General features: G+C 36.3%; 1 protein-coding gene and 2 long non-coding RNA genes across 4 annotated transcripts; 1 reads left to right on the forward strand and 2 right to left on the reverse strand.

Moving 5' to 3' along the window:
- Positions 1 to 910: 910 nt before the first annotated feature.
- Positions 911 to 2482, reverse strand: LOC147924572 (uncharacterized). Its single transcript, XR_015587371.1, has 2 exons — positions 2352 to 2482; positions 911 to 1522 (listed from the first exon to the last, which is right to left on the reverse strand). It is a non-coding gene; the product is annotated as an uncharacterized LOC147924572 (long non-coding RNA).
- A 3801-nt stretch (positions 2483 to 6283) lies between these two features.
- LOC147924573 (uncharacterized) lies at positions 6284 to 9032 on the forward strand. Its single transcript, XR_015586315.1, has 2 exons — positions 6284 to 7366; positions 7450 to 9032. It is a non-coding gene; the product is annotated as an uncharacterized LOC147924573 (long non-coding RNA).
- Positions 9033 to 17503: 8471 nt separating this feature from the next.
- Positions 17504 to 20550, reverse strand: LOC147924574 (histone-lysine N-methyltransferase, H3 lysine-9 specific SUVH7-like). 2 transcript variants are annotated; one of them, XM_087494024.1, is made up of 3 exons: positions 20277 to 20409; positions 18690 to 19451; positions 17504 to 18605 (listed from the first exon to the last, which is right to left on the reverse strand). In XM_087494024.1, exons 2-3 carry the CDS (start codon positions 19441 to 19443, stop codon positions 17626 to 17628), a joined length of 1734 nt encoding a protein of 577 aa, XP_087350150.1. In that variant the 5' UTR covers positions 19444 to 19451; positions 20277 to 20409; the 3' UTR covers positions 17504 to 17625. The 2 variants fall into 2 exon arrangements, with proteins under 2 accessions (XP_087350150.1, XP_087350149.1); XM_087494023.1 differs by having other exon boundaries at positions 17504 to 19451; positions 20277 to 20550.
- Positions 20551 to 21957: the final 1407 nt, after the last annotated feature.

Genomic DNA, 21957 nt, shown 5'->3' on the forward strand with positions numbered 1-21957 from the left:
TTGGGTATCTGCATTATGAAATTGCACTTATATTTTTTGGTCAAACATTATGAGAAAATTTTATAGTTAAACATTTGGACTGGAGCAATTTCAGGATGAGTGACCTACCAGAAAATGATTTTCTGTATTGTGCAAAGTGAGGAAACAATATGAAGAAAGATTATTTGATGATTTGTAAGGTCAATAAAAAATCTTTAAAACCTCTAGAATATGGTAGCACCGATCATTTGTTGATTTGTAAGGTCGATAAAAAATCTTTAAAGCCTCTAGAATATGGTGATACAGACCGTCAAATCAAGGGTGAGCTCACGGGCCAAGAGAAGACATGGACATATTAAAAAGTGGTAGTGGAAGAGTTACACAAAAATATTGGTTCCTCCTTTTTTTTGTTGGGAAGAATTATACAATGAGGATAATAACCTGTTTTCTCTCAACTTTAATATCAAGGAAAAAAAAATTCAAAAGCCTCATAAAGATTCTCTAACCATTCCATTCTTTCCACATCTATAATCCTAATAAAAATCAGCTTTGTTGATTAGTATACTTCATAATTTTTGCATATATATTCATATGTCAATATATATATAAATATATATTTTGGTCAAAATATATTCACATGTCAATATAAGCACAAGAATGCACAAGATATAAAAAAAGTGGTTAAGGTTAGGATTGGTACTAGATTAAAATATAGTCTAGCCATTCAGAGTTAGCAAAAGCGATAAAAATGGTAAAAAAAAACTTCGAATGTATAAGTCCCATGACACGATTATCAAGCCCCTAGGTGAGATAACTTAAGTCCAAGTTCTACGTTTCAATTAATAAAGCTAAGTTCAAATCCAAGTTTCAAAGTGACTGAGACTTTCCTATTTATTAAGTCTTCTCATGGTTATTCTAAACTTCAGTTCAATTGTTGAACAAGGTAAGAATAAATTATAGGAAAGAAAACAAAGGACTTTTTTTTTTTTTGTTCTAAATTGTAGGAAAGAAAACAAAGGACTTTTGTTCCCGACTAAGCACATTTCACCCCAGTAATAAAAAATATCACCTACTTGTACTCCAGGAACAAGACCAATCCTCCTTCTCATATTAGTTTGGACCCCCATAGTCCTACAATTAACGTTCGCTGTTGTAAGGATGTCTTTCTGGAGGTTTAGTTGGCAAAATCTCCGTCTTACCGCGTCAAACCGCTTCAAAACCAACTCAACTATCTCCTGATTTCCGGTTTCCCTTTCTGCTTCGGTTATCCCTGAATCAAAGTTTCGGGGAGAGAGCACCTTTTTGTTTTTGGGATCTTCTGTTTTTGGCTTCTCCACTGGGGTCTTCAAGTTTTTGGAACCCTTTGGTCGACCACGTCCTTGTTTTTTTGGAGCAGTACTTGGACCAATACCAGAGGAGTAGTTGTTGAAGTCATCAGATGGTCTAATGATTCGTAGTGGTGTGACATGTAGAGGAGGAGGAAGGCCGGAGGTTGATGGTGATGGGTTTTTTGGGATGTTGATGAGGTTATCCATTGCAAATCCTATCAGTATACAAAAGTAATAAGCCATAGATTAGTCAAAATGCGATAGGTTTACAAAAATATGGTTGTGGATAACATTATACAAACAAAAAGACATTCGTTCCTTTTCTTATAATGATTAAAAAAAAAAAGAATTAACGAAACTTTTTTTTGTGCAACACTAATAAGTGAAAGAGTCCACTCACTATTGGTCCTCCGTATAACTGAGATTTATGGGAACCCTAAAATTATAATCAACTATGTAGACACTCGATGATGCGCTCAAGTATTTTTTTTTAATCACTCAAGGGCAACGAGGGTAAAATGCATTTGGAGACTCGATTCCGAGACTTAAATTATTCTTATCAAGCAACAAAAAAAAACGACTTGAACTGATGTATATATATAATTAGGGTTTTAAAAGGAGATGTTTAAAACTATTGCTTGACGATATTCAAACCACATAGTATAAGTCAATTGCATAACACTATGTTCAGATCTGAATTCTATAGTGATGACATCCCCTGGATTAAGAAGAACTCTTAATCAAATTGGAGTCTTCACAAACAATGGGACAGAGAAAACATATATCGTGTAGAAATATCATACATATAAATATAAATATAATTTCATTTTGACATCAACAAAAAAAATAACATTAGAAAATTATCTTACTCTGACCTTTCCTCTCAACAAATTAATCAAATAAATAAAACATAAAATAATCATAGCTTGAATATAAAATTAAAGTGAGTATATATATATATATATATATATATATATTCTTCAACAAAAATTGTATATAAAACAGTTAAATAGTGACACTGCAAATCAAATCAGCATAACATACCTTTACAATCTAAGAAATGAGATAGATGGTTTATAAAAACAAGCAGCAGGGTAGAGATAAGAGGAGAGAAACGGAGAGAAGAAAGTTATGAATGGAAAATGGTTGAAGTAGTGTACATAAATTTTTTTTTTGGATGTGTGAAGTTGTGGTAGATAGAAAGATAATCCTCTATTTATAATCACATAACGATATGGATTAATAACCGTCAGATGAATCTCCACCGTAGACATAAAGATTTAGTCATTAAAAACTTGTAGATTTTTTTCTATTCAATGTATCGAAGACTATCCATTAATATTTTGACTATTTTTGAAAAACATAATTAACATAAATCTGAAATATTATTTTTTCTATGTTACATATTATTTTCTACATACTTATAGTTTATTCAACTATTTTTAAGGAAAAAAAAGTTAAATGGGTTGAATCAAAATGCACCCATAAATATTGAATCATACGTGTTTAAATGTTTTGTCATTTTAATTTGAATATGACTTCAGAAGAGATTTTCATTTAAAACCATACTATATGAAAGTTTATTATTATCTTTGAATAATAAAAAAGAGTAGTATTTGTATTTGTCTCATAGATAGCAACGTCACTAGAGCATCTCCAATGACTAGATACTCATTAATATAATAATATTATTTTTAGTTTATTTTTATTATTTAATTAAATTTTAAATGAAAAATAAAAATTAACAAATTGGAATAAGACATGTGGCATTTGGGTTTAACCCTTGTTTATAAAAATGAGAAACTTAAGAACCCATCTCTATTCTCTTTCTTTCATTTTAATTATTTTTGATGATTTGATGTTAAGAAACTCACTTAAAAGCCCCTTCATTGGAAGTGCTATTATGATTACAAAATGTATCCAATATTGCAATTAAATTTTAGACACAAAACTAGATTTCCTAACCTCCACCAATCGTTATACGGCGCCTTCTCCATTGATTAGTGGCAATGTGCCTCCAAAATTAGTCAGTAGCATAGAGTACCGATCAGTCGCCATCTTAATTCTTCCCCTATTTTGGCGTATATTGATCCAATTCTCTTCTAAAACTCTTTCCTTGATTCGTACAGGTCCAAATCGTAATAAGACTCACAAAAAAAGCTGTATTGTTTTAATACTTAAAAGACTCAAAACTCGATGTGAAAATGGATTTAAAATCACTATACCTATAAGTTATCAGTCAATAAAAATATGAAAATAGGTCAAATTCATACATTTTTAATATATTTATAAGTTTGTGTTTTTTACAAAAACATTTACCCATATCAAAATAGCATAATATGTAAAAACAAAGCAAAGCCAGTAATGAACAAAACTTGTTCTAATATTAAGATTCACTTAAACCACCTTACAAGATGTGTTTAATCAGTTTTACACACAGTTGCTTAAGACTTGTCACTGACCAATTCTCAATAACTCTCTAATACAAAAGCTCTCAAGACTTATATTTTCTTAAGTCTCAAACTATCTCTCTTGATGGCCAAACAACCTGTTTGCCTTTACAAACCAATATATAGGAACCCTCCTATAACCTAGTTTCCTAAACAAGGATAAGTGTAAATCTTCTAGTTGATACGATAATATCTTGTCATCCAATCAAGCAGTCTTCAAACATAATGCCACGTCATCCAATTTCCATGATTTCTTCAAGGCGCGAAACCATCTTCCCGAGTCCTACACCACCATTTTGTAGCATAAGAAATCTTCATGCTTTCATAATATATCAAGTGATAATAACTCAATTGATAAAGACTCTCCGGTAAAGTCTAGAAGTCACCAGTTCAAATAACATTTAAGAGAAAACTATATAAAATTGTAAGATTCCTGGCTTGAGATAATATATAGATGTAAGCGGATAACCTCTTAATTATCTGAAGAAAAATAGGATAATATATGTATGAAAATGTAGCGGGTCATCTTCTAAGTGTTAACCCTACATCTGTCATGGGTTTTGTCCGCCAAAGTCACCTGCTTATGGACATAAAATTGTAGTCGATTTAAAATTGCGGAGTCACCTGCTTATGTCCTATAATACTATGCTTTACTGAAACGATCCGATCCGTTTTTTTAATATAATAATAATAATAACCTAGTGATTCCATATTCACTAACTACCTAACCACATTCAAACTAAACAGCAAAAATAACCAAACAATAAACCAATGAAATAAATAATCAAATAATAATACAATAACACCTAACCATCAATACCAATATCATAAACCAAGTTATAGAACAATGAACCCAAAATCTAAACATCCGTCCTAGACCACTACATTCCATTCTAGCCACCTAAGACCATCTCCAATGGTTTTCCCTATTTTTTCCTCTATAATAAAGGATCTCTATAATAGAGATAAGTTTTCTGCAATGGTTTACCCTATTTTTTCCTCTATAAAAGAATATTCCAAGTAGATTCTATTTTTATTTTACAAGTAACACCTTTTATTTATAAAAATTGGAAACTAACCCATTTTACTTTAAATTTTGTAACACTTTCATAAAATTATCTTTTGCAAATGGTAGTCTCAATATTTTAGAATAAATATTTATACTTAAATTTATAGTATTAGTTCTTAAAAATACTTATTTTATTTATTTTGGTCATAAATAAAAGAAGTTAAAGATTAAGAGAACAACTTTGCAAATAAAATAGTTCAACTCTATTTATAGAGGAAAAGGTAGAGTTCCTCTATATCTAGAGAAAAAAATAGCAGCCTCATAGAGGTGAAAATAGAGATTGATTGGAAAATTACTCTATAATAGAGTTTAGAGTCAAAAATAGAGGACCATTAGAGATGCTCTAACAGCAACATATAACAAACAATCAAGCCTCTAGAACATCCTCTTCTTCATTGCCTTGATTCCACGATCACACTTTGTCTTTACCTGCACCATAAACACAAATTGAGATGCATGAGTATTGTCATAAACACTTAGTGAGGCAATCTTCCCATCTACTGGGCTATACACACAAGAAACTGAGATTCCAATGTCTAACGAGAAACAAACAAACACAAACAAACCAAGAAAAACAACTATCAGCCGCCTGCTGAAAGGGTTGGTGTCGACCGACACCTGCCTGGTGTCGACTGACACCTGCTGGTGTCGACCGACACCTGTCGACCGACACCTGCCTGGTGTCGACTGACACCTGCTGGTGTCGACCGACACCTGTCGACCGACACTGCTCCTTGGTATCGACCGACACTGCTCCTCATTGTCGACAAACATCCCTCCTCGACCCGGAAACCCTTTACCGACACTCGCGAAGTCTCCGCGCCGTCAACACCTTGGTGTCAACCGAGACCCACCTGGTTTCGATCAACACCAACTCTGCAGACACGTTCTGCTCTAAGCCAAAAGTCGAAGAACCGTTTTCCAACTCTACAACTGACCCAAAATTCCTAGAAACTCATGGGAAGCACGAACCAACCTGATGAGACCATGGACAGCTCAACCAAACCAAACGGACCTGAGGAGCAGCTTGAACCAGAGGAAGCACCGGAGGAGCAGCTTGTACTAGCGGAAGCATCGGAGGAAGCGTTCATCGTTCCGGCGGGTCCTCTAACAAGGTCAAAATCCAGGAGGTTCAACCAAGCTATCAATGGACTAATTAAGGAACTGGACAAGAAGCAGGAAGACGTGGTTCAAACCATTTGGACGATGCTCACAGCTCAAGGTGCTCGGTAAAGGATTAAGTGTTGCTTATGCACTCTTTTTCCCTTGTCAAGTTTTGTCTCATTGGGTTTTCTTGACAAAATTTTTAATGAGGCCTAAGTAACACTTTCAAGACCCCCTTTGCCAGCCCATGTCGTGGTCCAAGACCCATTACAAAGCCTTGGCCTATTTTCTCTATCTTTTTGCATTTATTGCTTTTGTTATTTTCAAGACATTGTGCATGAGCTTGCATGAGTGTGGACTCTTGCATGTCCTTGCATGAGCTCGATCTTGTGCATGCTCTTGCATGTTTCTCCCTTCTATCCTCTTCTCCTTCGTCCTCCTTCTCCTACAAAAAAAAACAATGTAGTTCTCATTTCTTTTTCATCAAACATTTTAATCAAAAAACTTCTTTCTACTTGTTTATCAGAGAAGTGTGTAGTATCTTCTCAACTTGTTTACTTCCTAGTGTGTCATATCTAAGTTGTAATCAAGCTTGTAGTCCAAGAGTTCTCCATCTCTCTGAGAAGTACACTTCGTTCTCCCCCTTCAATCCGCTGCAATTCCACCTCTTCACCTTCTCTGCCGCTGCATCTTCCATCCATTCTTCTTCACCATTTTATTCATCCCTCTTCAAAACCTTGCAAAGTGTGTTCATGGGAATAGATCCTCACCCAGGATTCTATCATGTGGTATCAGAGCCACTTTGCAACCAGGTTTTGAAATTCCAATCGTTACTTTCTGTTTTTCCCACATTCTTTGTTCATCTTGCAAGAGTTTTATAAAATGTTTTGCTTGTTCAAAAATTACAAAATCAATTGCATTTGGATCAGCTTTAAGTCTATTATTTTTGAAAATTGATTTCCGAATTTTTTTGAACCGTTTTCATATTTTTCCAGATCCGTTTCTATTTCCGTGTTTTTGGAACTATTTACTTGTGGGATCTTTGATTTGATTTTCAGGTACCATGGTGACGTCTGAAGAAGAGGAAGAGTTATCTACATCTAGCCTGGAAAGGAGAATCATGAAATCAGTCACAGCAGCCATGGCAACCATGCTTGATCAAAAACTTGGCACTCTACATCTGAATCAAGACAACCCGGAACAAAATCAGCATCAAAGGCAGCACCATGAGGAACCAAGGCAAGACGACGAGACCAGGGAGTATTACAGTCACGGTTCTTCACACAGTGGTCAGCGTAGGTGTCGACGAGACCGTCCAGTCCCTAGAGATCCTTTGGGAGGTCTAAAGTTCAAGATTCCCGCTTTCCATGGAACCAGCAACCCGGACACTTACTTGGAGTGGGAGCAGAATTGAGTTAGTCTTTGTTTGTCAAGAGGTAACTGAGGTCAACAAGGTTAAATTTTCTGCTACTGATTTCTACGACCATGCCTTAAGTTGGTGGAATCAACTTGTTACCAGCCGCAGACATATCGGAGATATACCGATCGAAACATGGAACCAGCTGAAAGCCGTCATGCGAAGCAGATTTGTGCCGAGTTATTATCACCACGATCTACATCAGCGCTTGAGGAATTTGGTTCAAGGAAGCAAGTCAGTCGAGGAGTACTTCCAAGGAAATGGAAACCCTTATGCTAAGAGCTGATATTCAAGAAGATGGAGAAGCTGTTATATCGCGATTCATGGGAGGTCTTAACCGAGAAATCCAAGACCGTCTAGAAACCCAGCACTATGTGGAACTTGAGGAGATTCTTCACAAGGCAGTCATGTTCCAACAGCAAATCAAACGGAAGAATTCTCGATCCAGCTACAGCACCGCCAAGACCAACTACAGTTTAGGGAAACCAAGTTTTAAAAAGGAGGAAAAGCCCAGCTACCAAAAGGACTACAAGCCATTCGTCAAGCCAAAACTGCTAGATTCAGACCAAAAGGAAAGGGTAAGGAGGTGAACACTAGGGCAAGGGATATTAGATGCTCTAAGTGTCAAGGACTTGGGCATTATGTAAGCGAGTGTTCCAACAAAAGAATCATGGTCCTTAGAGATAATGGCGAAGTAGAATCTGAAGAAGAGCGTTCGGAAAACGACTCTTTGGAAGAGGGTTTGGAAGCCCCTACTAAAGGAGAGTTGCTTGTTGCGAGGAGATCTTTGAGTGTTCTAACTAAGGCTGAGGAACAATCACAAAGGGAAAACTTGTTTCACACGCGATGCTTGGTTAAAGATAATTTATGTAGTTTAATTATTGATGGTGGTAGTTGTACTAATGTTGCGAGCAGGACTATGGTTGAAAAGCTTGTCTTAGAAGTGCTCGATCCAGAGTGGTGTTGGCTCGATCCAGAGTGGTGTTGGTTCGAGCTGGGTGTATACGCATCCACTAAAACGATTATAACTCTTGAACCATACCTCCGATTGGCTCGAAATAAATGGCATTGGAAAGATGACTCAATTCCCTACAAATTTGATGAAGACGTCGAAAGCTAAATCCCTCAACTGGTGGCTCGAATGGTGGCTCGAGCGCGTGGTTGAAATTGGCTCGATTGAGTTTAGCGGTTGGCTCGATTGGTGAGGCTCGAACGGGAGACGAAGTCGGCTTGAGAGAGGGAGTTCGGAACGTCGGCTGTCGAGCGGCTCGAGTGAGGGAGTTTGGAATGCTGCTAGAGCGTGGATGTTGGAGCGTGGCTCGAACATTGATGATGGAGCGTGGCTCGAGCGTTGATGTTGGAGTGTGGCTCGAGCGTTGATGACATCCATTCCAGGCATGATGGATCGAGTGGGATACTGGTACTTCTTCCTGGGAGTGCATCCAAGTCGCATATCGGTCGAGTCACATGACGTCCATTCCAGGCATGCTTGGTTGAGCCGCATGTCTCAACCTCCATTCTGTTCCAACAGCCTGGACATCTCCTAAACACCTGAAATAACTACAATATGCAAAATGTATGCAGGATCAATGCAAAGACTACCTATATATGCATATTATACAAAAAAGACTAAAAACAATGCAAAACAATGAGTTAAGAAAAAAAAATGAATAACAAATGCATGATGAAAGAGTGTAAAATATATACATATCAATGCGTAAGTATTATCAAAAATACTTAGTGAGGCAATAATCGTATCTACTGATCTATACACACAAACAACTAAGAAACCAATGTTTAACAAACAACAAGCAAACACAACAAACCAGGAAAACAAGCATCAGCCGTCTGCTGAACAGGTTGGTGTTGACCAACACCCTTCTTGTGTCGTCTGACACCCTTCTGGAGTTGACCGACACTGGCCCTTGGTGTCGACCAACACCTTTCCTCCAACCCCTTGGTGTCGACCGACACTCTTTTGGTGTTGATCGACACCGACTCTGCAGACACGTTCTGCTCAAAGCCGAAAGTCTTAGATCCGCTTCTCAAAATCTCCAAATCGCCCGAGACTCACCCAAAAGTCCTAGAAACTCAAGGAAACCAACAACCAACCACAAACATACAAGAAAACAACACAAACAGCCACAAAATAAGCAAAAAAAAAGGATTCTCAGGCTTAGATCAGCCATGGTCATGTACTCACCTCTTTTGCATAAAGTTCTGTCCCAACAACGACGAATCCAACCTTTAGAAGTCTTCTCCTTTGTTCCTAGCACAATCTCCACTCCACATGAACATATCTCTCGAACAAGCCTAGAATCACCACAATCTCTCAAGAACACTCTCTCTTCTCTCTTTTCTCTCTATTTTTCTCTCTAGACGGCACAAAGTGACTTTCCCAAAACCCTTAGGTCGACTTCTCACTTATATATCCCAGTTTGGAATTCCACTTAAATCAAACCGCTTCAATTGGAAGTTTTAAAATCATCTGGTCGAACCAGAAATTGCTGGTGTCGATCGATACTACCCTGGTGTCCACCGACACCCTTCCCCAAAATCCATAATTTGGTTCACGGATGTTATAATTCTCCCCGACCAACAAGGATTTGTCCTCAAATCCCGCAACACCGCACCCCAACTACAAAAATCTCCACCGTCGCAACGGTTCACACCACAACCTGAACCCGTGGTCCATACACCATGTCCCCACTGGTCAGCACAAACCAAACTCCACCGGACAACCCCAAACTAGAGTTTCCCAAACAACAAAACTCTGCCCCTTGGCCAGCATAAACCTAAGCCTCTCGGTCAACACACATAACCCCCGAGACTAAACCCCCATCAACCCCGAGATCCGCATCCGGTCTCAACCAAAAACCTAAGATTGAACCCCCATCAATCTCCTAAAACCCACATCCAGTTACAATGCTTATTCCCACGTCCTTGACACTTTTGCCGCCAACTCATTTGCTCTTAGGTCGCAACCTTCAAGCCATACCGATCACAATATCAGACCCTCTGTTTTCGAGCCACACCGTCGTCACCCTCAAGATCTCGGTAATAGGAGAACCCCCATCTCCTCAGGAAAACCTCCATCTCCTCTACCATCCTCAGAACCGCAGTCCCTCGACCTATCGGTATCTAGGGAACCCTGCGTTCCCTCAGGAGAACCCTCATCTCCTCATGAGTTGTTTCGGACCCCCGCCCCTACAACAAACATTCATAACGTCTATAAGCATTTCATCAACCATGACCACCCCCCGTGATCCGCGTAAGGCATCACAATGTCCTACCAACCACCATATTCCCTCCCGGAACGTCACCTCCACTGTGGCCACTCCTAGGCCAGACTCCAAAACATCCCAACCACTTTGGATGTTCACACGCACCCTTTCCATAAATAGACAACTTCTAACTCATGCAAAACTTTCCATTTTTGGAAACTTTCTATTTATGGAAACTTCCCATTTTTAGAAATCTCGTGCAAATTTCTTTTTCCACATGACACACAAGTCAAAACTCCAAAAGAACTCTATTTTATGATAACACGATCGACGATATTCCTGCGTGTCAGCGACCTCCACCACACATGTGCATCTCTCGACAGGTAGTGCACTGCCAAGTCCACCCGATGCTGGTCAGTCACCAGAGCGACTGGAAAATATCCTCCATCCGCTCTCTCCACTCATCCGCCACACTCTGATCCGTGCCTCCCGAGAAAAATCCTGCACCCACATGCCGTAGTTGTACCAACATCTGAAGATATTGTGCATCCACCACCTCGGCCCCCGCCTACGGTCATATCGGCACCTCCACCGGCCACACTCATAAACCCCTCCTAGAAGCGCTGCAACTCGCCGACGCCCTCAGTTGTCACCCTCTAATCCGTGGTATCACTAACCACCGGGCCTCTGCCCCTACCACGACAACGACCACGTCCGCGTCCACGACCAGCAACAGCACCCTCTCTAACCATCTGCACTACCAGAACAGAAGGCTAAGCACACAAACAAACCGCACACAAAGAACACATCTTACCGTCGAATCTCATTTAAGGCTCGAAGAGGATGATACTAGGACTCCATACCACTTGCAATCGACTAACTACTCATAATAAATTCCCTCACACAGCATCATACATCAAGCAACATGAAAATAACTCAACCAATTAAATTCCTAAACCGCTCTAAACCATCCACTTAACCATCCTAGAACCGTAAGGGCTCTGATACCAAACTGAAACATTCCGACCAGATATTTTTTTTTTAATAATAAAAATATATAATTAAGCATCCCATACTACTTAATTAAACTAACCAAACCACAACTCATCAATAAACCAACAACAACCAATATGCACAGCGAAACATACCAACAACACAAAACAACCATATCATCAATACAATAACATGCCTAACCATTTTATCAAACAACCTAGCATAACTCTATCCAAGGTTCCAACATCAATAACATAACCATAACACAATAACCGAGACCCTAGATCATCTTCCTCCTCATCGTCATGATTCCACGTCACATACTTGCACACCACTAACAACAATTGAGTCTGCTGAACAGGTTGGTGTCGAACGAACTGGCCCTTGGTGTCGACCGACACCTCTCCTCCAACCCCTTGGTGTCGATCGACACCTCTCCTCCAACCCCTTGGTGTTGGTCGACACCACCTCTCCTCCAACCCCTTAGTGTCGATCGATATCCTTTTGGTGTTGATCGACACCGACTCCGTAGACACGTTCTGCTCGAAGCCGAAAGTCGTAGATCCGCTGCCCAAAACCTCCAATCGCCCGAAACTCACCCAAAGGTCCTAGAAACTCAAGGGAACCAACAACCAACCACAAACATACAAGAAAACAACACAAACAGCCACAAAACAAGCAAAACAAAAGATTCTCAGACTTAGATCACCCATGGTCATGCACTTACCTCTTTTGCAAAAAGTTCTGGCGCAACGACGACAAATCCAACCTTTAGAAATCTTTTCCTTTGTTCCTAGATCTCCACTCCACAAGAATATATCTCTCAAACAAGCCTAGAATCACCACAATCTCTCAAGAACACTCTCTCTTCTATCTTTTCTCTCTATTTCTCTCTCTATATGGCACAAAGTGATTTTCCCGAAACCCTCAGGTCGAGTTCTCACTTATATATCCCGGTTTGGAATTCCACTTAAGCCAAAAAGCTCCAATTGGACGATTTAAAACGATCTGGTCGAACCAAAAATTGCTGGTGTTGATCGACACTACCCTGGTATCACACCCATCCCCAAAATCTACAATTTGGTTCATGGATGTTACAAGTTTTAGTTGATATTAATATAAATTTAAAATATCATTAATCTGTGCTACAATATGGATAAATTATTTTTCTTTCTTTTTTTGTACACCAAGATTTTATACCACACTAATCAACTCCTTGATCCAAAAGCAAGTCCAAAGACAAGATACAAGCAGATAGAATGAAGAGCAAAGCAATCCTAACATTTAGACAATAACTGTAGTCGCGGAAACTTTGATAATTTAAAACAATATAGCGAAAAAGTAAGAAGACACTTTGGACAACACCAAATACACAAGCTGAGATATTGGTCGAGATTTAGTTCGCCACTGAGACAGACAAGACAATCATAATATTGGATGAGAAGACAAAGGTGACAGGGCACCAAGATGGTTGAATACACAAGCGTCATGGAAGCAAGGATGACGGTGGGATGCTTTTCTCCAATAACCTGGAAAGAGAAGCAAAACCAAAATCAGGGAGGAGTATAGAAGTATATCCCCTCCAGCAAGAGTGATGGACAGAAGTATGTCCAACACAAGGTCTTCTAAATTCAGCAATGCAAAACCCAGCCGGTGACTCCCATCAAACCTTGAAGAACACACCGAACAGCCACACAAGAAACATGGTTGGGCAGTTGAGACATACTCTATTAATGAGCCAAAACGTAAGCCCACTAAGGAGAAAACACACCCACATGTCCAAGAAGTATTGGACCAGGCCCATCAAAGAAACAGCTTTAGGTTCCTCCGCGCAAGACTTAGCTCAAGCGAGAAAACATCATGGCGGCAGATAGGACGGGGAGGAGCAAAAGATAGACCGGAAGACACCAGCATAACCTGATATTATGGGATGGCTAAAGAGCCGGAAGCAAGGTTGATGGAGAAGCTAAGGGGAGGGAGAACCGGTGAGGAAATCACCAGAAGAAGGTTAGCAGCAGACTAGGAGAGAAGGGCTCTCCCAAAATTCATTGAGAGAGACTTAGGGCATCTCCAGCCCACCTCTATATTTGCTTTTTGACTCTATTTTAGAGTAAAATCTATTCCAATCCATCTCTATTTCTACCTCTATTATAGAGATCTCTATTTTTTCCTCTATATATAAAGGAACTCTATTTTTTCCTGTATAATAGAGTTGAACTTTTTTATTTATAAAATGGTCCTTAAACTTTTAACACTTTTATATTTACGATCAAAATAAATAAAATATATATTTAAATAGTTTAATGTTTGTCTATGCATATTTTTAACTAATGCATGTTTTCCTTCGGTCAAACTCAAATAATTAACCAATGCATGTGTAAATTATTAATGGACAATGTTTGTAAAAGATCAAATTTTAATTGGGTTTGTGAATGTTTGGATTGACAAGACATGGTATAATCGAGGCCAGTGCATGTTGTATTTGACCGGACAAAAAACTTTAACAATTAAATTGTAATCGTGAATCTTGTGTTTGACCGATATTGTACCTTAAGCATGTGGCGTCCAAATTACACATTCCCGTTGTGGAAAAAAGGAAATCTAATATACAAGTGAAACACCCATAATCTCATGTGATTGTGTGGGTGAGATTTAATAAGTGTTTAACTAATCAAAATTACATTAACATGGCACTTCTCGACCTGCTCATTACCACGTTCTTTGGGATGAGAACAACTTCACCGCTGATGGACTTCAGTCTCTGACCAACAACTTATGTTACACGTAAGATTATTTTGCCTCCCTTTATTAGCATAGTATTATATTTTAATATTCTTCATTCTCTTTTGGTTTATACTTTCTATATAACTCTTTTGGAAACTCACGAAGAAAAGTATACTTCCTTGTATTCATGATATCCGATCCCAAGAATATCTAGGTCGATTTAGAAAAATCAAAGATAAAGAAGTTCATTTTTCACTTCGAAATGCATTAATTGAGCATTTGTGGGAAAAATACACTAATGTCGATGGTTAAAAAAATCTACTATGTTTTATTATTTTATATGATGCAATGTATTTCTTTTAATAAATATGATATTTAAATAATATTTATAAATGTTAAAAATTTAAATAATATCATAATTTTATGAAAGTTTCACAAATACTAAAATAAATAGGTTAGTTTGCAACTTTTATAAGTAAAAGGTATTAATAGTAAAATAAAAAGGAATCTCTACGGAATATTCATTTTTAGAGGAAAAAATAGAGGTATGCATTGGAGCAAAAGTCACCTCTATTATAGAGTTCTTTTATTTTAGAGGTAAAAATAGGAAAAACCATTGGAGATGGTCTTAGGCCCATATCCATGACGAGACACGACAACACTTGGGCAAGCGCCGGGGAAGAATCCGGTAGACGAAGTGATTCCGGTGGACCCGTAAGTTGAACGCCAGAGACTAAAAGAGAAGACAGACCACGGTAGAAGTAACGCCGGATTTGAACCAGGAGTACGGTTTAAACGAGATCTTAAATCAAGACGAGCTTGAATTTGACGGGAGAGAGACGGAGCAGCAACACACAAGCAGGATCCAACGCCGGCGAGCCATAGCTACACCATTGCTAGAGAGCAGATGCTCTTTTGACGGCTAGGGCGAACTGGACGGAGGAGAGAGGAGCGAGCGTTTTTGTTTTTTATTTATTCCTTTTTCATTTTTCAAATTATTATTTTATTATTTTCTTAAATGAATTATACAATTAGACATATCTAATTAACTTGATTAATTACAATTATGTAAAAAATTGTTTCTCCATATACCACGGATTAAATCCTAGAATTAACCAATCAAAATACAATTATACATAAATAAATAAAACAAAATAAAATTTTAAAAATAATTACGACTTAATATTAAAAGAATTTAGGTATAAAATTGTCTCACGCTGTACCGTAGATTAGAATATAGTAGAAGCTTATTATAAAAGATTATCATTGGTTTGCATAAAGTTTTTTCAACTTTTGTATCAAGTAATATTCAAAATAATATATAAATTCATTTAAAATTTGGATGAACTTAATAAATAAACTAGATTATGACCCGTAGTATACCGCGAGACAAGTTATTTTTCTTCGTTTTTGTTAATATTCTATTTTAATACGCAGCACAACAACTTTTGTTTAATACAATCTTAATTAAATCTGTATGATTCGATATATTTTATATTGGTGTTGTTCAGGAAAATGATGATTTTCCCCGTATTGAAATATCATATTAATAATATTTTATCTTTAAGTATTATCAATTCAATCATGTTATGTCATATAACCCGATATGTAATATAACTCGTTTGTGTTATTTTGAAATTTAATATGTTTAAATATTTATAATTTAAAAAAATTATTAAGTTTAGATATTTCAGTTCTAAATTATAAACTTCTTAAAATTTTATAATTTATTATATACGGTAAATTTACTATATATGTATGTTGAACAAACACTTTTATATTAGTTGAGTAATATATATTTGTTTTAAAAAAAAACTTAAATCACAATATATGCAGAAAAATATATATTTTCATTAACATTATGTATAATATAATGATTCTTTACATTTAAATTTTAAAATAAAAAAGAGATGATAGGAGAATAAATTTTTTAATCTGGAATAAATCTTCTAAATATATATATTAATTGTAGAACATTGTATATATGGATATTTAAAATATTTTAAATGTGTTTGGTTATAAGGATAGTAGAGAGAGTTAACTAAACTTTTTGGATATGAATATAAAGATTTAATGACATTCAATAAAAAAACTGGTTTCAAAAACATATTTTTGAGCAAAAAATGCTGCAAAAGTACTATTATAGCCGAGAACTTGCTATAATCAGTTGACAAAAAAAAACTATATTAAAATAATGTGGTATTTGAGATGAGCCCAACATATTTGATTTGGGTATCTGCATTATGAAATTGCACTTATATTTTTTGGTCAAACATTATGAGAAAATTTTATAGTTAAACATTTGGACTGGAGCAATTTCAGGATGAGTGACCTACCAGAAAATGATTTTCTGTATTGTGCAAAGTGAGGAAACAATATGAAGAAAGATTATTTGATGATTTGTAAGGTCAATAAAAAATCTTTAAAACCTCTAGAATATGGTAGCACCGATCATTTGTTGATTTGTAAGGTCGATAAAAAATCTTTAAAGCCTCTAGAATATGGTGATACAGACCGTCAAATCAAGGGTGAGCTCACGGGCCAAGAGAAGACATGGACATATTAAAAAGTGGTAGTGGAAGAGTTACACAAAAATATTGGTTCCTCCTTTTTTTTGTTGGGAAGAATTATACAATGAGGATAATAACCTGTTTTCTCTCAACTTTAATATCAAGGAAAAAAAAATTCAAAAGCCTCATAAAGATTCTCTAACCATTCCATTCTTTCCACATCTATAATCCTAATAAAAATCAGCTTTGTTGATTAGTATACTTCATAATTTTTGCATATATATTCATATGTCAATATATATATAAATATATATTTTGGTCAAAATATATTCACATGTCAATATAAGCACAAGAATGCACAAGATATAAAAAAAGTGGTTAAGGTTAGGATTGGTACTAGATTAAAATATAGTCTAGCCATTCAGAGTTAGCAAAAGCGATAAAAATGGTAAAAAAAAACTTCGAATGTATAAGTCCCATGACACGATTATCAAGCCCCTAGGTGAGATAACTTAAGTCCAAGTTCTACGTTTCAATTAATAAAGCTAAGTTCAAATCCAAGTTTCAAAGTGACTGAGACTTTCCTATTTATTAAGTCTTCTCATGGTTATTCTAAACTTCAGTTCAATTGTTGAACAAGGTAAGAATAAATTATAGGAAAGAAAACAAAGGACTTTTTTTTTTTTTGTTCTAAATTGTAGGAAAGAAAACAAAGGACTTTTTTTTTTTTTGTTCTCAGAGAAAACAAAGAAATCAAATGACAAAAAAAAAGGAAATTAGAAGAAACAAATTACAAAAGAACCAAATGATGATATATAGAGTACAAATCAGCCGAAAGAGCCACGACAGTTGACTGAACCACAGAGACAAATCTTGTTGCCTTTGTAAAGCCTCTCATCTTCTCCAATACGCTCTACAGAAGAAACTCCATAGTCATATGTTAACTCTGTCATTGGAGGAATATGCTTCATCGCAAAAAGCCCAATGCGAACGTATGTATCAGATTCAATAGGCTGCCAGAAAACATTAGGCTTACAGCTGTGATTCATGAATCGAGCAACGTTCCCTTTTTCCTTGGCGCTTATCAATACTTGCGTCGTAAGATTGAAAACCTCAGGAACACTTTCCCATACATCCTCACACACAAGCTCAGGTTCGTAGTTCCACTTAAACCTCATATAAAATCGAGATGAGTCGAACAAGAAATTATCGTTTTCTTGTATTTCATCTTTTGTCTTCCTCACACCAGCAAACTCGCAGATAAAAGTCCCGGCTCGGATTGGATCCCAAGAACGTAAACCCCAACCACAATTTGTCGTCTTGAACACTTCCATGTGTAACTTCAAACCGTTTTGAACCAATCGGTTTTCACAGTCGTTGGAGCATGAACAAGATTTACCACACTCATAAATCAATGGTTTACGACAAACCAAAATGGAGTTATGGTACGGTAACTCGCCACTATTTCTTCGCATGCAAATGCAACTTTGATGAAAGCATGGCTGACCTTGACAATTCTGGCATCCAAGTTCTTGGGGATCGATGTTTAAATCAAGCATCATTCCTGAGTGATGCTGAGATGTGATGTATTCAAATTCTTCAGGAATTGTTTTGTCATCTTCATCTACATCGTTAACCAGCGGCACTCGTAAAACCTCTTTTCCAAAAGAAAGATCTTGAAGTATAAAACCCTGCCTCGGGTCGTGCATCCTCAATTCTTCAGCTAATTTCCAGTTTGCATAACCAGAATTAGGTTGATTTGGTTTCCTCACCATTTTAAACTTGAACTCTTTACGCCCGCTTTTTCCTATCACAGAATACGTCTCAGAAACTAGATAAAGTCCATCGTAAATGTATACCTTTCTAGTGTCATCATTGGGGTCGCGTCTACCTCGGATGACTCTAACGTCATTTCCTATTCTTCTACTGGTATCTAGTGCAAGGTTTCCTTTGTCCATAGTTTGATCACGAGGTAAACCGTTCTTATCCGCTCCGCCATATCCAGAATAAATCAAGCATTCAAGATCCTCGGTTTCATCATTGTACTGTCCTGATGTAACCACACTTGCTGCAAGAGGTTCTACTGCGCCATCATTAGCCGTCATATAATCAATGCCGCCAACCGTTTGTTTGTGAAGCCCGACTAAGCACATTTCACCCCAGTAATAAAAAATATCACCTACTTGTACTCCAGGAACAAGACCAATCCTCCTTCTCATATTAGTTTGGACCCCCATAGTCCTACAATTAACGTTCGCTGTTGTAAGGATGTCTTTCTGGAGGTTTAGTTGGCAAAATCTCCGTCTTACCGCGTCAAACCGCTTCAAAACCAACTCAACTATCTCCTGATTTCCGGTTTCCCTTTCTGCTTCGGTTATCCCTGAATCAAAGTTTCGGGGAGAGAGCACCTTTTTGTTTTTGGGATCTTCTGTTTTTGGCTTCTCCACTGGGGTCTTCAAGTTTTTGGAACCCTTTGGTCGACCACGTCCTTGTTTTTTTGGAGCAGTACTTGGACCAATACCAGAGGAGTAGTTGTTGAAGTCATCAGATGGTCTAATGATTCGTAGTGGTGTGACATGTAGAGGAGGAGGAAGGCCGGAGGTTGATGGTGATGGGTTTTTTGGGATGTTGATGAGGTTATCCATTGCAAATCCTATCAGTATACAAAAGTAATAAGCCATAGATTAGTCAAAATGCGATAGGTTTACAAAAATATGGTTGTGGATAACATTATACAAACAAAAAGACATTCGTTCCTTTTCTTATAATGATTAAAAAAAAAAAGAATTAACGAAACTTTTTTTTGTGCAACACTAATAAGTGAAAGAGTCCACTCACTATTGGTCCTCCGTAAAACTGAGATTTATGGGAACCCTAAAATTATAATCAACTATGTAGACACTCGATGATGCGCTCAAGTATTTTTTTTTAATCACTCAAGGGCAACGAGGGTAAAATGCATTTGGAGACTCGATTCCGAGACTTAAATTATTCTTATCAAGCAACAAAAAAAAACGACTTGAACTGATGTATATATATAATTAGGGTTTTAAAAGGAGATGTTTAAAACTATTGCTTGACGATATTCAAACCACATAGTATAAGTCAATTGCATAACACTATGTTCAGATCTGAATTCTATAGTGATGACATCCCCTGGATTAAGAAGAACTCTTAATCAAATTGGAGTCTTCACAAACAATGGGACAGAGAAAACATATATCGTGTAGAAATATCATACATATAAATATAAATATAATTTCATTTTGACATCAACAAAAAAAATAACATTAGAAAATTATCTTACTCTGACCTTTCCTCTCAACAAATTAATCAAATAAATAAAACATAAAATAATCATAGCTTGAATATAAAATTAAAGTGAGTATATATATATATATATATATATATTCTTCAACAAAAATTGTATATAAAACAGTTAAATAGTGACACTGCAAATCAAATCAGCATAACATACCTTTACAATCTAAGAAATGAGATAGATGGTTTATAAAAACAAGCAGCAGGGTAGAGATAAGAGGAGAGAAACGGAGAGAAGAAAGTTATGAATGGAAAATGGTTGAAGTAGTGTACATAAATTTTTTTTTTGGATGTGTGAAGTTGTGGTAGATAGAAAGATAATCCTCTATTTATAATCACATAACAATATGGATTAATAACCGTCAGATGAATCTCCACCGTAGACATAAAGATTTAGTCATTAAAAACTTGTAGATTTTTTTCTATTCAATGTATCGAAGACTATCCATTAATATTTTGACTATTTTTGAAAAACATAATTAACATAAATCTGAAATATTATTTTTTCTATGTTACATATTATTTTCTACATACTTATAGTTTATTCAACTATTTTTAAGGAAAAAAAAGTTAAATGGGTTGAATCAAAATGCACCCATAAATATTGAATCATACGTGTTTAAATGTTTTGTCATTTTAATTTGAATATGACTTCAGAAGAGATTTTCATTTAAAACCATACTATATGAAAGTTTATTATTATCTTTGAATAATAAAAAAGAGTAGTATTTGTATTTGTCTCATAGATAGCAACGTCACTAGAGCATCTCCAATGACTAGATACTCATTAATATAATAATATTATTTTTAGTTTATTTTTATTATTTAATTAAATTTTAAATGAAAAATAAAAATTAACAAATTGGAATAAGACATGTGGCATTTGGGTTTAACCCTTGTTTATAAAAATGAGAAACTTAAGAACCCATCTCTATTCTCTTTCTTTCATTTTAATTATTTTTGATGATTTGATGTTAAGAAACTCACTTAAAAGCCCCTTCATTGGAAGTGCTATTATGATTACAAAATGTATCCAATATTGCAATTAAATTTTAGACACAAAACTAGATTTCCTAACCTCCACCAATCGTTATACGGCGCCTTCTCCATTGATTTGTGGCAATGTGCCTCCAAAATTAGTCAGTAGCATAGAGTACCGATCAGTCGCCATCTTAATTCTTCCCCTATTTTGGCGTATATTGATCCAATTCTCTTCTAAAACTCTTTCCTTGATTCGTACAGGTCCAAATCGTAATAAGACTCACAAAAAAAGCTGTATTGTTTTAATACTTAAAAGACTCAAAACTCGATGTGAAAATGGATTTAAAATCACTATACCTATAAGTTATCAGTCAATAAAAATATGAAAATAGGTCAAATTCATACATTTTTAATATATTTATAAGTTTGTGTTTTTTACAAAAACATTTACCCATATCAAAATAGCATAATATGTAAAAACAAAGCAAAGCCAGTAATGAACAAAACTTGTTCTAATATTAAGATTCACTTAAACCACCTTACAAGATGTGTTTAATCAGTTTTACACACAGTTGCTTAAGACTTGTCACTGACCAATTCTCAATAACTCTCTAATACAAAAGCTCTCAAGACTTATATTTTCTTAAGTCTCAAACTATCTCTCTTGACGGCCAAACAACCTGTTTGCCTTTACAAACCAATATATAGGAACCCTCCTATAACCTAGTTTCCTAAACAAGGATAAGTGTAAATCTTCTAGTTGATACGATAATATCTTGTCATCCAATCAAGCAGTCTTCAAACATAATGCCACGTCATCCAATTTCCATGATTTCTTCAAGGCGCGAAACCATCTT

The sequence above is a fragment of the Camelina sativa genome, chromosome 17 (assembly GCF_030686135.1).
Source record: "Camelina sativa cultivar CO46 ecotype springtype chromosome 17, ASM3068613v1".
Lineage (NCBI taxonomy): Eukaryota > Viridiplantae > Streptophyta > Magnoliopsida > Brassicales > Brassicaceae > Camelina > Camelina sativa.